Consider the following 19,145-nt stretch of genomic DNA (forward strand, 5'->3'; position numbering starts at 1 on the left):
TAAAGTTTTTAAAATTTTGTTGTTATTATTATTGTGTGTGTGTGTGTGTGTGTGTGTGTGTGCACGTGTGTGCCCAATATGGTCTGAAGAGGGTATCTGATCCCTTGAAGCTAGAGCTACAAGTCTTTCTGAGCAATGTGGAATGCTGGATCCAAATCCCAGTCCTCATGATAGAGCAACAAAGCCCTTTGAATTGATGAGCCATCTCTACTGGCTGCTCTGAGATTTCAATTATGAGTTTCTGAAGCACAATTCAGATATGTGCATTTTTCAAAACATGTCTTGGGGTGATGCTCAGGGTAACTGATTGGTAGTTATCTTTTAAGAAATACTTCAGTATGGTGTGTGATTAGAGCATTAAAGGATGATTTAGAGAGTGAAGAACAGAAAACCAAACCTCCTTCCACCCTCTTCCCCACCTAGAATATAACATAAATTCTACCAAGCATAGGTGTGTTCTGTTGAATACATAGTTATACCCAGAGTCGGAAGACCTCCAAACACACTTTAGATGAACTCTGTGCTCCTGAAGTGCCAGAAGAAAAGATAAGTCACTCACATTTGCTTGGATGATGATGTAGTAGCGAGTCTTATCTTCATAATTGAGCCTCTTCCGTAGCACAACATTTCCAGTCAACATGAGTGGAATTTCAAAGGTGTCATTGGATGTCTGTGAATGTTAAATATACAAGCTTCAGACTGGTTGTCCATATGAAGAACTTTGTGAGAAAGAAGGAACAAAAGAAAGAGTTTGCTCCTTCAACTCAGTATTAGCGTATTGAAATTCACTCTGGAAGTAACTTAGTCCAAGCATCCATTAAGTTGGTTACGGGAAATCTACATTAATATTGATATGTATGCTGGAACACACATCTTAATGGACTCATAAGGATATTACATCAAGTAACTTGTAGGTAGAAAAAAGGTTTCATCCTTGGATTGGGAACTCAAAGCCAGCCTGGCTATTTTGTCTCTCTGCATCAGAGGAGGCATACTTCTAACTAGGCTAAGTCTTAACTAAACTTAAACCAATCATGACAATGCTCTTTTCAATGATTATGTTTGGATTTTTACATGTCGTTCAATCTTGAGTAATGCAGAAGAACATCTCTTAATTGCAAAGAGAATGAAAAATAATCAGTTTCTGGTTTTGGATGCTGTCAGGATATCAGACCTGGAACCTCAGTAGCCATTTAGTGATTCTGATTGGAACTAGTTTAGAAGTAACTAGCTTGCAAACAAAACAGAGGGCAAAATGCAAAGAGCCTGTATTTTGTGTGAGATTCTGGCATATTTGAAAGATGATGGATGACTGTTTGTTAGGCCATGCTTATCTCAGGTTTCTGACATTTGTAACCACAAACACTGTGGACCTTACACATCTCTTCTCTGAATCCGTGCATTGTGGTCCTGTAATAATTTCATGTGGACTGTGGCTCCCTGTACCTCCTCTGGCTCCAATTCTTCTCTTATCTAAACAATCCCTCCCTCGTTTTCTGTGTAATAAATTTTTAATACCATTTTCTCAGACCTTCTTAGTCATTCAGATTAAGACTTTCATGTGATATTACTTTTCTAAATGAAAACATCCTTTATATCTTTGTTTCACTTCACAAATTCCTCTCAGCCTCAGGTTATGATACAGACACTTACCTTTCCGTCTATCAACAAAACCTACTGAGTATCTGCAGACTTTTACTGATGCTGCCATTATTAACAGTTTCCATTAAACCTTTGCAGAATTATTATGAACAACAAAATTAGCAGTTGTGTTATTACCTTTCAATGTACTTTTTAATTAAATTTACTGTATACATTTATCTGTTTTGTATATGAGATTTTTACTTTTTGTTTTGATACTTTTATTTAAAGGAACAAAGGGACAATGTATAGTTTATAATCAAAGCTGCTTCTGAAAGGCTAGAGTGTTTCTATATTGATGTTAGCTAAATAATGAATTAAACACGTTTTTTAGTATCATTTCATTTTCTAAAACTCAAAGAATGCTAATAAAAGTTTTAGAGAAAAAATATAGATAAATATTTAGAGCAGTCTCTGTTCCCTCCTTCTAGCTAAAAAAATGTTTGACTAAATCAACTCCAAGAAAATGACTTACTTTAATGATATTTCCAAAGCTTACCCGAAGAGTAAAATTAAAACTAGATCTGTAAGCAAACAGTATGTGTTTTAATGCTACAGAGAGTCACAAAGGAAACAGGGACAGTTTACAGTGCCAGGAATGACAGAGACGCACATTTAGACTACATGTTCTCATGTCTGCTCTCTTGAGTGTGACAGAATGGCAGATGACCCAGATGATACTGATGCAGGGGGGTTAAGAGTTTACTTGAGTGGACAAGGGGATGACAGGAATGAATCCATACTTGGTCCATTTCGTGATTTGTTGTTCTTTTGTCTTGTGCTCAGAGGTTTGGTTCACCTACAAGAAGATGGGGCAAAGCAAGAGCCACTTCCTAAACAATACTGCATTTGTGAAGCCAAGCTATTTCCTCCTCTTCGACAGTTTTATGGACTTCTTTGTAAATACAAACTCACTGCTGCTTTTCTGAGTGATGGAAATTTCAATGTTTACACCATCTTGCACTGCATTAATAAAGGAACTACAACTTAGAAATCTGTTAATGGCTACCAGCCCAAGACATTGGGCCAGCATTCCAAAAGTTTCACTGACAATTGCGTAGTGCTTCAGTAATTTCATAGCTTCAGATAAGAGGGCATCCTTCTTTTAAAAAGGTGGTAGAACAGGGTAGCCAACTTTACCACCACTTTGAACGGATACAAAACAGGACAGGAGGGGCAGATACAGTAGTCATTCCATCTACACACACACACACACACACACACACACACACACACACACACGCATACATGGATAAACACACACAGAAGGAGAAAGGAAGATGGGGCACTGACACTTCAGAAACTGTTCCATAGATTTCTCACCCTGGTCACCTTCTTACTGATACATGTGAAGGGGAGTTAGTTCCAGTTTAGATGCAAAGACAGATCTGCTGGTCCTATGAGGAGCTGATGGCTCCACAGTTAGTTGTTCTAAAAGGGAAATAAGAGCAGCTATCTCTACCCACTGTCTACATGCATCATACTCCGTAGAGCTCTCATGCCTGTGTTTTATTTAAAAATGCCATTTGTGATATTCATTTGTCTTTAAGGGCTAGAAGTCCAGTTCAAAGAAAGGGAAATTTTATTAAAGACTTACACACACCTGCCTGTGCGAGCGCGCGCGCGCGCGCACACACACACACACACACACACACACACACCTCTTTAAGATTTGCTAGGAGTGAAATGAACTAATTCATGTCAACCTGGTAGCCCAGGGCCCTCCCTGAGTACTAAGTAAATATTAACTATTATTAATGTGGCATTTGTTGGTTTTTGGAGGAGACAAGTATTAACCAAAGGATTGTTAAACAAAAGGAAGTCCTGGCCTCCCCGGGAAGGGATCAATGAGGAATGAGGCCCAAGTTGGCTTCTCCAAAACTCAGCCTGCTGTTCCCCACTGCGGACCTCACTGAAGCCCTATTGCGGTCGCCTCTGCCTTAATAGTTGCGTACGTGCCTACCAGTCTTCTGTATTGGGATTCCTCCGCCAGCTGGTTCCAGAGCCTTGCTGGGGCAGAGTGCACTTGCCAGGGACCACATGGAGCCCCGGCAGAACAGTGACTCAACTGGGTCTCAGATATTCCCTGAGTGGCCTGAGTGAGGTCACCCTGAAGATCTGGATGTAGCTGCCTGGGTGCTCCGGAGCAGAGTGTCTCTGGTGTCTGCTGTGGCTTGGGGCAGAGCCAGAGCTGGCTTACCTCAGTGTCCTGGCAAGGCCTCTGTTGGGTTCTTTAGGATCAGCTCTTCAGAGCCTGATATGGAGTGGGACCAGGTACCTTCCTGGCTCTCACCAGGAAGAGTCATCAGCCTCAAGCTGGTCAGCAGGAGCCGGGAGTTTGGGAGGGGGCAGTAGACACACACACACACACACACACACACACACACACACACACAATTTCCTTGTACTCGAAGAACAGCTGAGCATCAATGTGCCTTACTGGGCCAGTAACTATGAAGTGATGAGGAAGAGATTTGCTCATCATTCTTTTTAGCATCTTTCAAAGCTCCCCTAACCCCATCTCTTTGCTATCCTTTGTCTCCGTACTTTTCTTCCATCTGTTTGACTGTCTTGAGGTTTTCTTCATTTCCCCCCTTTATCATTTAGGTCCAAAAACCAGCATCAACTAGATCCTGGTCAGGCTCCGCCCTGTCTTCACTCATCTCTGATCAAGACACTACCATGCTTTTGGCTGCTCTCCATCCCTGAGGTGCCTGTCATTCTGGGGCATTTCATCTGATCAAATTATCTGAAGAGAAAAGAAGGCAGCTTAGCAAGACGGGAGGACTCAAAGGGGACTGAGATTTGAGCCCAAAGCCCAGCCTCAGGGAGAGGCTTCCTCAGATAGCAGACACATTGCCTGTGCCCACAAGTAAGAGGCTGGAAGCCAAAATGATGCCCACAGAGCAAACAGCAACCTTCCGAGTGCCTGACAGTGTGCAATGCAGAAGCACAATGGTTCCCTGAATGCCTAGCAGGCAACAAAAGTTGCTACATTGTAGAAAGAACTAACACAAATTAATTTCACAATTTCATAAAGGTATACTTCCCCTACCACACAGCTAAAACATTCTGGCTAGGGAGACATTAAAGGTCCCAGGGGTTGGAAAGATACCGCACATGCATGAGGATCTGAGTTTCATTCCTAGCACCCACTAGGTTAGGTGCAGCAGCACCCACTGTGACCCCTGTACTGGGGGAGAAGAAGCAGAAGGAGGCCCTGGGGTCCCAGGCCAGCCAGTCTAGCTGAATTGGCAAGCTCCATTCCATTGGGAGATTCTGTCTTAACAAAGATGGTTGGCTTTTGAGAAATGATCTCTGAAATTGACTTCTATGATCCACGTGCATTATACATGCATTAACCCATGTGCACTCATACATGTGCACCCACACACATCTGGGCAAGCATACACATGTAACATTAATTAAACATTATAGTGCGGTTAACTTCCATTTGACAGAACCTGTCTCCTGGGAAGTTGTATGATTATATGTGGAGGCTCTGGGTTGCTTCCAGAGGATTTTGCATTTCAAGGTTACAAAGGTCACAGATTCGGCAGAAGACCTATATTCCAAGCACACAAAGAAGCACTTTAGACCAGTTTTTCAGAGGGAAGAGGAATTCTTTTCTCTTTGAATAAGCAATGGAACTTGAAACACTTAGGCAGTTTTCTGGAAAAACTGACTCTCCCCAAGTTTGAAGGTGATTGGTGGGTGACAAAAATGAGGGTGAACTTGGTATCGCTGCAATCATATCACATCTGTTGCCTTTGCTGCCTTAACCTTTGGGTCAGATTCCTGCCCAACTCTGTACGTAGGACACTAGTCATTAAGACTTCATGAAAATTGGTAGCACAGAGTTGACCAGCTCCAAATCTACCTGCTCCCTCCATCTCCTTTGAAGTGGAAGACATGAAGATTAACTAGTATTTCCAGTGTTTCCAGGAATATTATAATCAACAGATCCTTACACCCAGTCTTTAAATGTCCAGTCAAGACCTCCGCATTCCCCTACCTCTGCAGTAATTCTCTCCCTAAAGGATGAGCCAGTCTCTGCCCCCACCAGCACCGTTTTGCACCTCTGCCTGTTCTCTGACTGTTTTCTTTCTCATCTTATCTGTCCTGGAGGAGCAGGCACCAACAGAAGTTATCATTCTGGCATCAGCAAAGTCCCAGAACCTGACTGAGACGGTGACCACCCTGACCTAGTATGACTGCTTGGCTGTTCTCTTTGCTTCTAAGTGTGCTCCTCCCTGATGCCATCCCGGAGCACCTGGTAGTCCACTGACCATAGACTGGGCTCACAAGATCCCACAGTCTTCTCCTAGTGGCCATACTGAAGAAGATGCTACCCTGCATTTACCATCATTTGCCATGTTTGCTCTAGTCTGAGTGGCCTGTGTTGCTGGGACACCTGAAGACAGATGTTTGGTCAGGACTCTAGCAATAAACAAAAAAAAAATTTTTTTCACATGGGTGACAAAACTTTAATCAGACTTTTGAATCTTTTCGAAGGCACATGTAGACCCTTATTGAAGAAAAATTTTTTGCAAATTGCTTGTTAATTCAGCAAAAATTCCCACCGTACCCTACATATCTTATTACCCTATGTATCTGATATCAAATCAGATAGCTCATCCTCCATCACCCCAGACAGCATCCAATCACTCTTGGCTATCTTTAGCAAGAATCCTGATACCTGTGCTTAGATTCATCCTTGAAAAGAAAATGTCTCAGCAATTTTCAGTCTTCCAATCACCCTTCTGTGGCTTTCCTATAAATTCTCACATGTCCATGTTCTTTTCAGAACTCAGCACACTTGTGAATTCTTACAACACTCTCTTTCCTCTCCCAGGAGACATGCTCACAGTGCTGGCCCACACAACTATTGTAGACACCTTAAATAAATCCTGCCACACCACACCTGTCAGTTACTTCTACATGTTGAGATCCAATTCCTGACTCTAGCTACTTAAAGCAGGAAAGACTTATTTTGGGTCCTGGTGTTAACAGCTTTATCCCATGGTTGCTTGACACCATGGGCTTGGCTAGAACTTTGTAACAGTGAAAACATTTGGCACAGGAGAGTCCTTTACCTCATGGTAGATGAAAAGCAGACACAGAGACAGAAAGGAGCAAGACAAAATACCAAAAATCACTCATCTCCAAAAGTTACAGTAGCATTAAAGCCCATTAAGGTAAAACTTGTCAAGAGAATAGATTCTCTGGTCTGGATAGAGACCTAACATTCAGCTGGGTCAGGTCAATCACCTGGAAAAGGGACCATCCATAGAAAGGCTGGTTCATCTTAAGCCATGCTAAAGAGATAGGTAGAAATTATTCCTTTAATGAGATACTGTAATTTTCCTTCCCAGCATTCCTACCCCCAGTGTAGTCCCTACAAACTGAGCAGTCATGAGGTTTGGCTGTGTCTGCGCACCTTTTGGAGTCCTAACTCAGAAGGGTGGAAATTTCCCTTTTTTTTTCTGTTTATTTCAGATGCTGACCAGAACCTGAGTGTGATTTTTCTGGTACCTTGGGCTTCCTCACTCTAAAACTCTCCTCCCTGCAATGTGGTTGACCTCCGGCTTGGAGCTCACACAACATGGCTTTTCTCCTCCATTCTCCTCAGGGTAGCTGCTGAGATTTACAACTTATTTGCCATGGGGTTTTTGTTTGTTTTCTTTTAAGCACTAATGAAAATGTCCTTGAGCTTTTATTTGATTCCATTCTTAAATTCTTTTATTAATGAGACTAAGAATCTGAAGAAGGAACCAGATTTCCCTAGTATCAAAGAAACCAATTCAACCAGTGAGCACCCATCTATTAAAGTTTCCAGAACCTCCTCAAATAGCCAAACCAGCTGGGACCCAAGTGTTAAACACCTGCGCTTATGCTGGGCATTTTACATTTGGAGAATTATACCAAGATTTACCAAGTACAGCTGAGGGGCTGTTGTCTTTAACAACTTTTTGGAGAGATTCTATGATCATATCTGTAATAAATTATTATCTGAAATCACTTAGTTGAAAAATCATAGGAAGGGCAAGAAGCGAGCCACACACTTTATTCCTTCTCACATTACTCATCTACCTCTTGTACACATCGGCATGTCGGCACCTTTACTGTTGCCATAAAGACACTGAAGCTAAGGAATGAGGCTTCCTTTCGAATCTCTTTTAGCCAATTCCACAGCTCTGGGAAGACACGAGAAAACTTTACATTTGTTTTTTTAGCCGACTTTTATTAGTCAAATGAAGCAATTTCTTCTAAGCAGGAGAAGTACACTCCTGGCACATACGCAAAGGAAGCAAGAATCAGAAATCTGTGGTAAACAACACAAATACTTTGGTTTAAATTGAGTCAATCAGTTCAGAAGTCCTTTATCCCTGAACAAGTTCCTGTTTTACTTTAAAAGATCATTTGAATTATAATAAAAGAATGAGAAAGAAAGTCTGAATTTTAACAATCCTCATTTTATTCATAGATCAAATAAAAGAGATTTGTTATGGGGGAGAGTTTGCAACATTTGGTTCTAATTGAAATTCTGTGAATTTGAATAGTGAAAAGGCTCCTTTCTTCACCTCGGCTTCCTAGTGAAGTGTCACCTGTGCTATAAAAGAGAGCTGGCTAGAGTAAAGAAGTGCCCTAACAAAGGAAGGACCACTTTCATTTGCCTATTAAGATTAGAATTTCAGCCTTTCTATTTTGTGCAGTGTGTCCAAAATGCTCAGAAACTACTTTATCCAAGTACGTCTTTGTAAAAGTAATTTTCACCTTCTTATAAGTCCTTCCATTAAAATGGCTAGAGCTTTGACTTGTTTCTAAGCACGGGATTAAATTGAATCTTCTGCACTGTAACCCATGCACCTCCGGGAGCTAAAGGACAGAGAGTTTCCTCTAGTGGGCTTGCAGTCTACCCCTGCCAATCCTTGTGCTCCATCTAAAAAAATTAATGTTGATATGAACTTGGGTTTCCTTGAAAGTAGATTATTCTGAATCAAATCTCCAGGTGGGCATTATTCTGACTAACACTGTGATCACACTCTTGGGGAGCTCTTGAGGCACACAAAGAGGAACAGCCACAGAAAGAAAGGAGAGGTGTGTTGTTTGAAGCCCCTGATTGTGAGAATCCGTTACGTCATGACTACATGAAGGTACATGTTGGTATTTCCTAAGACTTGTCTGAGGAATGATTACTACAGTCAGTACTAGTTGTTGCTGTGCATTTTATGTGTTCAGTCTTGAATGTAAGGATCCCACAGTCACAGTGTAGTCATCCTAGTCTCATAGTTGGGAACATGCTGACATGATGGTACTCGTGTACCTACATGGAGTATTTATGAAACGTATGAATTTTAATCCTTGTTTTCTCCCTCCATCTCTGTCAGCAAACTTCAGCTGACAAGTTTGTGGTTAGAACACTAACACAGGTAGCTAGAACCACTGGCCTTGTGTCCTGAAAAAACTTCTTCAATTCTGTTTGTCTTCGATGGAGACCTCTGCAATGATTTTCACGGAGGATGTTTTTAGCATTTATTTTCTTTCTACATTTATAATAATTTACCTAATTTCGATATTATACTGTTTCCTTCTCATTGTAACTCACTACCTAAGTTATAAAAGATGATCGCTTCCTCCTTACTGGGTCCAGACTTGGAGACTTAAGTCCTCTGGATCAGGCTACAGCCTAAATAAACCTGCTTCCCTCCTTATCTGTCTCCCAATCATACCCTTTTGTATGTTCTTATTATGAGCAAAACTATGCTCTCCTTGTTTTGTAGGGACAGAGGTTGTGGTGATTTGAATGAGAATGTTCCCCATGGATTCCAAGTATTCGATGGTGCTATTCTTAGGAGGTTTTAGGAGATGTGGCCATGCCAGAGGAAGCACATCAGGAGGGCATGCTTTGAGAGCCCTTAACCCTTGATGGCTTTCCAGTAGCTCTCTGCTTTCTGTGCCTGCTTAAAGATGTGATCAGCTCAGCTTTCTGTTCCAGCCCCTCTGCGGCCACGTCCCCTGGCTGTTATGGACATTTATCCCTTTAGAAACACAAGCCAAATAAATTCTTCTAACAGTGCACTTACGCATAGTGTCTTAACACAGCAATAGAAAAGCAACTAATACAGAGGGGAATAGATGTGTCAGAGTCTGGCATCTTGACTACTTCTGCTTTTCTAACAGAGGACAAAGCCCAAAATAGATTTGAATTTTCAAAGGTCTCTGGTTACACATAAGTAGCTGTGACAAAGAAGCTCATAGCATGTCAGTGCAGATCTGCAGTCACAGGTAGGGTATGGTAGGACAGGAGAGTGTAGGGTAGGATTGGGTGGGGTAGGGTATGGTAGGATATAGTTGGGTAGGGTAGGGTAGGATAGGGATGGATAGGGCAGGGTGTTGTAAGTAGAGGAGGTAGGAAGCTTAGGATAAGGTAGGGTAGGGTAGGAGGAGTAGGAAAGGGTGAATCAATGCTTATCTGAGTTGTTTAGTCTGAAATGCTGCCATCATTGATGCTATTTCAAGACTTTAAGTGGTCATTCAAAAGCAAACATGAGGACAGCTACTCATCTTCTAAAGATGTGCTGAAGACTGACTTCAGCACATCTATCTGGTTAACCAGATCCTTAGACAAATAGAACTTGCAATTTGAGATGGCAAATGACCAGACCTGTGAACATAAACACACACACATACATCATACACACATGTACACACACACACACATCATACACACATGTACACACACATACACACATGCACACAGACACACACCATACACACATGTACACACATCATACACATGCATACACACATACACATCAAACACATTTACACAGAGCACACACATCGTACACACGTACACACATATACACATGTACACACATCGTACACATGTGTACAAACATCATACACACATGTATACAGAATATCATACATGTACACATACCTCATACACACATCACACACATCATACACACATGCACACATGCACACATGTGTACACGGCTCATACAGAATATCAAATGTATACACGCCTCATACATCATGCATACATCATACACATGTATACACAACATATACACATACACACATGTACACACATCATACACACATGTACACACACCACATGTACACACATGCACACACACACACACTCATCAACTGTGGTCACAGAAGGAAAACAGAGCACTCCCGTGAAGAGTAGAAACTTGGAAAGAAGGTGACAGAGCTTCCAGATACTTGGAAATCAGCCCTGCACGAAGGCTGACTCTAATGTGCTGAGACATTTCGATGTGATGAGTTGCTGGAACTCTTATTTATTGAAACGTCGGGGTATTGGGGGCCCCAGAAGCTGATGGAAATGAGGAGGAAATCCTGGAAAGGAGGGAGCAAGGAGGAGAAGGTAAAGCTTTAGCCAACCCTAAACCATACTGCCAAAGGGTGCACCAGCAGCAGTTGAACTAAAAAAGCCCACAGTAAATGGAGATTTGAGCTATACACAAAACATTTCCAGCTGGAGTTCAAATAACTTATCTGACAAATTGCATGGACTCAAAACTGTCTCTTCTACTGTAATACTTGGTCAGACAGGCTTTATAGCAATCTGACATGGCAAAGAAGATGTGAACCCTTTTCAGGGAAAGAATATTATTTATATTAACCACTCAAGTTATTCAATTATCTACTATAGTAATTCCTGTGCTAAAATGCATAGAAATGCTCACAATAAATTCAAATATGGAGAAGTTTAACTTGGTACAGTTTGCAAAGAAATTAAGACCCATAAATATGGAACATTTAGATTTGAAGAATATAATACTTGAACTTAAAAAAAAAAGAGAGAAACATAGAAAACAGACCATAGAATAAGCTGTACCACAGAAAGGAGATAGTTGAAAATATAGCAACCTTGAACATAGATCAACAGAAGATATCCAGTTTGTAGACAACAGATGAAATTATATTGAAAGTAAATGAACAGGACCCAGGAGCCTGTGGAAACCTATCAAAATGCCTAATATTCCTATAATTAGAACCTCAGTGGGGAGAAAAGTCTGAGGGAAGTCAGGGAAATGGATCTGTGTTAAGCAAACAATCACTGATAGTTTAATTTGTGAAAAATAGACATCCAGACATTTAAGAAGCTCAGCAATGCCCATAAAACAAGATAATTAGAAAGAAGAACACATTCTGAGATATCAGCATTGTATCAGTAAGAACAGAAGTTAAATGGAAAAAAGTAGAAGGAGAGAGAGAGAAATGACACATCGTATGGAGAAGACATGACTAAATTTGTGTGGTACACACCGGGTCCTCGGGGTTGTACTGAATGACGTATTCTATCTGTCCATTCGGGCCGTCATCTATGTCAGTAGCTCCATTATCTCCTGAAAATCCAGTGAATATTGTGGTGCCGACAGGAGTGAGCTGAAAGGCAAACAAGAAAAAGTGTGACCTCTGGAGAATTTCATCATCTGCACAGTCTTCCAGCATAAAGCCAGGCCTTCCTCACACAAGGAGAGAGAAGTCAGCCACCAAAACATGAAATTTCAGCATTAATAAATACATAAATAAACCTGTGCACTCCTTACACAGGAGTCCTACAAGGTCTGAAATTTACTTCAAAGCCTGGATTGGATTAAGAAATAGAAAGGCTCAGTGTAAAGCACATTTCGACTGTTTGTATCCATTAACATTTTAGCATCTGTGGAGAAAAAAATGCATCTGTTTTCTCCTGTAAAAGTCTCATACATTAACTTATTCAAAGACTAGCATTTAAATTGTGCAAGGAAGCTTATCTTAAAATCGAAAGTTATTCAAAAAGAGTCACAAAATCCAGGCTGGTAATGATATGCTAGTAGTAAGTTAGTAAATGGTACATTTCTAATACCTAGTCCCATAAAATAAACCCTATCTTATATTTCTCTGATTACCTTTAAAAAATACACTTGGTCACAAAGCCTGTCAAAGGCTGACACTGAACCACTGGAAGAGAAACACATTTGTATATTTTTGAGTGTAAGGTTATCACAGCGCTCAATTAAATTGCAATTGTTCTCATTTTAAGATTTCAGTTCAGGATTTGGGGTGGTATACATATCTTTCACAATAGATTATATTTTTCATATATATTTCTATTTTAGACATTCTAAGCATAAATGCAATTCCATAAGAAATTTTATTATTTTGTTTCTGTGAAAGGAAAAGGAAGGAAGCAATTGCTTAGTTGCATCAATAGAAGAAAAAGTATTTGATTTCCACACTGATATGCAGAGGATATAAATGACCTCTCAATGAAATTTTAAGCTCATGTTAGAAGGGGACTTAGGGACCTTGAAAACTAAATGGCATTCATTGTGGCCACAAAAGATATTCAAATTTTCTTCCATTCATGGCACTGTCTCTCTTTGTAGTTTCACTAAAAATGAGATTCATCTCCAACTTTGGGAAAGTGCTGTGGTTGTCACTGTGGAGGACTAGGGCCTCAGCACATGTATGGTGAACTTTCTCTGCTCCATACTGTGTGTTCATAGTAAACATCTTAGCACAGATGGTTCCCACTCATTTCTACTACTATGACACTAAGCATGCAGGCACACATGCAAATATGCCATAATATAGTTCTTCATGACCTATTGCTAAGATTCAGACCTGTCAGGTAAATGGGAGAGCTTGCCACTCAAGCCAGAGGACTGGTTTCAGATTCACAGAATATCTGTAAATGCCAAGCCAGTGGACTGGCAGTCTTGGAAGGTAAAGAAGGTCACAAGAAAAAGCTGGCTAGTGAGACGGGCGGTCTAGGCAGTCTCTGGGTTTAACTGAGCAAACCTGCCTCAAAGAATAGGATGAAGAGCAATTCAGGGAGATTGTTGAATCTGTTAGACCTCCAGAAATATGCATGCAAGTACACACACATGGTATGCCCACACACATGGAAACACATATACACATATGCATGCCCACCGCACACACAAATGTAAAAATTAGCAGATTTCAACCCGCTATTTAAATTAATTTCTTGGTGCATGTCTCCATCAGAAATATGCATACATCTCTGTATCTACACACCTTTACACAAATGTGCTGTATAGGTATAAATATATACAAGCTGTTGTATAGCAAGTTACCCTGAGAAAAATCTTCCATCTTGGAGGGAGCTTAGTGAACTACAGGATATTCCAAAGGGAGGTAAACAGGATATTTTAAAAGGAGGTGAAACATTCCATCCTTCAGGGAAGCTTGCTAATCCCAGGAAGTAAACAACTCAATAGCTTCAAGAAGTCCCTGAAATTGACAAGGTTTGCTAGGCCCCTCCCTCTCTAAGCATATATAAACCCTAAGGAATACTGAGAGACACTCTCAGACTAGCCCAGCTGCCTAGAAGAGGCTCAGACCATCTGAAAGTCACCCACCAACCTGTCCATCTGCCCGCAGGTTTGCAGTATGCTCTAGGTTTCCTGATCTCATGAGCAATCACCCATGCTGTGGTGGGCTTTTGGTGATGCAGCTGTTTTTGAATCATTTCTGCTCCTGTAGTAAACCCTCACCCAATACTCCTGCAAATAGCCCCAATAAAACTGACTGGTTCACCAAGATGTAATTTGATGGTATCCTTACTCCGGTCTGTCTGAGTAGATGTTTCTTCACCAGTCCTCAGGAACAGTGCCAATAAATAGAATCACACCACCATTGTGTTATTACTAAAGCCACAGTTATTGCTGCACTGTAATTTCCAAGTATCGTGGAGGAGTAGAAGTCTTGTAACTAATTTTCTACTAGAATCTGTGCTGTCCTGTGTATTATTCATAGTTCTCAGGATACATCTGATAGAATATGTGAATTGCAGATGAGCCATAAGCCTCATTAGGGAAAGCCATAAATCCCTTTAAGTGTCTAACTGGCCCTAAAATGGCAGCCTGGCCTTGCTCAATCCTGGCCTCGCTCAAGCTTTATCAACTGGTCACTTCCTGGACTGAGTGAGAGACTGTGGAGCCCACCTGTCTCCTTTAGTGCTATAGATAACTCACCCACCTGTCTGAGAAAAGAGACCCTCAAGGACACCAGACCCTGGCACCGAGTTAACTCTTGCAGCTGTGTGCAGCAGAGGTCCTATATAAGACCAGACTGCTCCCCCTTCAGAGCGCAGATAATCATTCCTCCAGGAACAGCTTTTATCAGCCCTTTGCTGGGCTTGCTGAATGCAGGGAGCACATTATTTGTCTGTTGCAGGTCTGGCTCTGGTTCTTATTTCTAAACTTTAAACTCCTTCCTTTTTCCCATCTCCTAAATCTAACAACATCTTCCACACAAAGGGACATGTTCTCTATCTTTTAGTATCTTTTAGTATTACAATATACCTCATTTCGATTTGGTTTCTGAAGAGCGTCTACATGTCAGATCAGCCTGGGCAGCTGCGTGAGGATGCCATTTGTTTACTTACTTAGTCTTTTCTCACAAATGGCTTACAGAGCTATTGGAAAGTAAATATATTACACAGTTAATTGAAAAGAAAAGGTTATAGAAGTCACAACCCAGAGAATAACACATTTTAAGAAGATTCCAGTAGTAAGGTCTGCATCATAAAGTAATGTTGAATGCCTGGGGGACAGACAGGTACAGCCTGATTCGGGCATCATACAGTATGTGCATGTGTGACGCTTACACAGGACTCCATCAATATCTACTATTTTGTTTTTTACACAATTTATTTAAATAAAAGACAACTTTTTCACATACTAGGGTTGAGATGGTACAGCAATTAAGAGCACTGGCTGCTCTTACAGAGGTCTCTGCTTCATGTCCCAGCACGCACATAGCTGCTAACTAATGTCCAGGGCTAGGGAATCCAGCACCCTCTTCTGACTTCCATGGGCATGACATGAGTGCAAACACTCATACACATAAAATAAAAATTAACTAATTAATTAATCAAGAAAGCAAAAAAAAAAAAAATCTAGAGTTGATGATTTGGTCTTGATTTTGTAAAGTTATTTTGCCTTAAAATTACATAATTGCTCTCTTTATGAACAGTAAAGAGTGGTTAGAATGTAAATATGATATAAATTGTGCTGTTTATTGTGCAGGTCTTTTGTGACACATACTTTCATAAGCCAGTCCTAAAATTCTGAACAATATTCCCCAAAGGGAATATTAGTCTTCAGTAATCTGACTTTGATCCCCCCACCCCACCCAGGAATCACTATGTTCATTGTTTGATTTATGTTTTTACACAGTTCCCATCATACCCTATGTGGTTGTTAAATTGTATGATATTGCTATGGATGCTGAATTAATGAATGACGACCCCAGAGCCTTGAGGAAGACAGTGATGGGTCCTGTACATCTGTGATTACATTTTTTAAATCAGTACAAACTATTCTAAGTGCTTCTGCATAAAGAAATTTAGCATGCAACTTGAATTTCCTAACACATATCTCACAGTAACAGTGTAAATCCTGCTGCAAGAAGCTGTGGGCAGGAAGCCCACATTTCCTTATGAGGAAATTCCATTTTCTTTTGTTTAGGGATACTAGCACAGCATGAGAGCAAAATAAGACTTCAAACGTGGCCTTATTTGAACTCAAGTAGAACTCTATCTGACACGAAACTTCACCACTCTAAATGTATCTGTAATGACTTCAGAGAAGCTTGGTGAGAATCAATTTTGTCGTTATGAAAGTTCTTTTCATTAGTAGGATAATTTACAAATGAGGAGTCCATGCACACTGAGAGCTCGCAGTGTGATCGACAGCACTGGGCTTCCAATTGGAGTGTTAGAAAAGACCCAGTAAACCAAAAATATGATGTTCAAGTGTGTGTACAATCCATTTATCCATTTAGTTATACAATCTATTTTTAATTATTTAATTGAAATAAATTCTATGTGTATTATGTACTCTATAAAGTTTTAAGTAATGCATGCTGTGTGCTATGTATGTGTAGTGTGAGAGGATTGAATTTAACTAATTAAAAACTATATTGCATCATCACGTGTATAATTTTTATTGGGACATTTCACAATCAGTTTCTGCATATTCAGTAACTACAGACACATGCTGCACAATATATCTTTAAAATATTTTCCTCATTCCTAAATGTGATTATCATAGAAAGAAAACTTGACATTGACCTGGGCAAATGGTTTTTTGAAATGAATCCAAAGCACACAAAACAAAAGTAAAAATAGAAAAACGGGATTATATTAAAACTAAAAGTTATTCAAAGCAAAAGAAATGATTTAAAAAACAAAGGGAATTTTTAGAATAGGAGAAAATCTTTTCAAATCAAACATCTGATAAAGGGTTTAAATATAAAACATAACAACCTAAAACACCTCACTAGAAAGAAAATAACCCCATTTAGAAAGAGGTAAGTGTTCTGAATATATGCTTATTGAAAGAAGACATACAAATAAAAACAGGTATATGTAACTGGCCCAACCTTACTAATCACCAGAGAACAGCAGCAGAGGCTAAGGGAATCGTGGAATAACACATTATACACATTAGAGCTTTTCTCCTTCCTCTTCTTTTTTTTTTTTTTTTTTTGGTATTTTTGAGACAGTGTCTCCCTGTAGCCCCAGCTGGACTGGAATTCAGGCTGGTCTTGAATTTACAGAGATCCTCCTGCCTCTCCCTCCCCAGTGCTGAGATTAAAGACATATGCGACCATGCCCAAGGGAAAATAGGAAGTTCTGATGGAAGAGTGGAATCCCCTCTCACCCAATTTAGGAGAGAATGTAGATTAATGTTGCAATTATGGAAATCATCTTGAGATTGAAAAATTCAAACACATTTCCACATGATCCGACCATGTCAGTACTGGGTATGTGTCCAAAGGAGATGAAATCAGCTTGTCAAAGAAATTCTACAATCCCCACGTAGCATTCCTCACAAGGGTACATATATGTAATCAATGAAAATGATCGTCTTTTAATAAATGTACAAGAAAATATGGTGTTTATGCACAATGGAGCACTGGCCACAAAAGAAAGGAATCAGCATTTAAAATAACTGGTATTAGCCTGGAGGGAGCTATGTGAAGTAAAGTAAGTCCAGCACAGAAAACATAGGCTCTGGCCTAACAACAGACATGTAGATCCATGGAACAGAATTCAGAGCTCTGACATAAAACCAGATTTACTGTCAAATGATGTCTGACTAAGATACCAAGAATGTGCAGTAGAAAAAGTGCCTTCTATAAATGGTGTTGGGAACACTCTATGTGTGTGTGTGTGTGTGTGTGTGTATGTGTGTGTGTGTGTGCACACGCGCACAAACAAAAGAATGAATCACAAAACTCCTACAAAAGAAAAAAACATCAAATGGATTGTATGTGAGATCCCAAGCCAGGAAACCAGTGGCATGTGCTTTCTCTCACAGATCATTAGAAATGCAACATTTTCCCTGTGACTAAGTACTTAAGAGGGACAGTTCAGATCTCTAGTTCAGCTGTTTGTTAAAGACCCCTCCCCCCAAAAAGGGAGGGACACGATATACTACATCAATAAATTAATAAATTTGCTGATTCAATAAGTGAAATATTCAAATTTCTTCCCAAATTTATGTATGATGTGGAAATTAAAAACAATAGTAAACTTGTATGGAAGGTCATAGGTTCAAGAACTGAAGACTCTCTTCAAGAATTGGAAGTAAGTTCTTAGTCTTCCAGACTAAGATTTCTGTTTAACACTGAAGAATAGAGGACACTGTGGTACAGATGGGAGAAAACCTATACACCACCGGCAGAAACAGCCTCCACAGTCACCTGATTCATAAAAAACACTTTAGAGTAATGGAAATCTAATTTCTTTTGAATAAATGGTGCTGTATCCATTATATATCCACATAGGAAAAAATCAATATTTGGTCCTACTTCACAGTAAAATAAAAAAGTAAATTTCAGCTGACTGTAGATGAAAATGTATATTGCAAGATAAATAATGTTAAGCAAATATAAGATGGGATCTCTGTAACATTTCAATCACTGATGCCTTATTCAAAGGATGCATGCCACATAAATCATGAGACTACTTGACACCTTGGATTATGCTGAAAATAGAAACTTGTGAACATCCAAGTGACAGATCAGTGGAGACATTTGCTATGTATATGTTCAACAAATTTCTTGTCCAGAATGTGTAAAGAACTCCTATAATTCAAAAGAAAGGGAAAACCCTAGAAATGAAGAGTCATCAGAAATACATCCTAAAAGTTATTAAACATTTAAGAAATGCTCCTATTCAAATGAAAAGGAAATCCTTATAAAATGCAACAAAACATATCAATATACTCACTAAACTGTCAAAGATTAGAGATTGTGAAAATACCAACTTTCTCTAGAAGAGAAAGGAGAGTGAATTCTGTTACACTGCAGTAGGAACCAGCTTATCGAATCACTTTGATAATTTTCCTTGGGAAGAGCCACTACTCTGAATATGTGCATATTCCATAACTCAGAATTTCCTCAAAATTATTTTGTGTTTACCAAGCAAGAATATGCAC

At 39.9% G+C, this 19,145-nt stretch overlaps 1 protein-coding gene across 7 annotated transcripts in view; it reads right to left on the reverse strand.

The window, feature by feature from the left end:
• Positions 1 to 19,145, reverse strand: part of LOC103729463 (protocadherin-15) — a 1,150,197-nt gene that overhangs the window by 240,513 nt on the left and 890,539 nt on the right. For all 7 annotated transcript variants that reach the window (XM_029560656.1, XM_029560654.1, XM_029560663.1 and 4 more), the window contains 2 exons: positions 11,950 to 12,069; positions 560 to 670 (listed from right to left, as the gene is read on the reverse strand). In XM_029560656.1, coding sequence (XP_029416516.1) covers positions 560 to 670; positions 11,950 to 12,069 — 231 coding nt within the window. The remainder of the gene's footprint in view (positions 1 to 559; positions 671 to 11,949; positions 12,070 to 19,145) is intronic.

This window comes from Nannospalax galili, unplaced genomic scaffold, assembly GCF_000622305.1.
Source record: "Nannospalax galili isolate Female #2095 unplaced genomic scaffold, S.galili_v1.0 scaffold70, whole genome shotgun sequence".
Classification (NCBI taxonomy): domain Eukaryota; kingdom Metazoa; phylum Chordata; class Mammalia; order Rodentia; family Spalacidae; genus Nannospalax; species Nannospalax galili.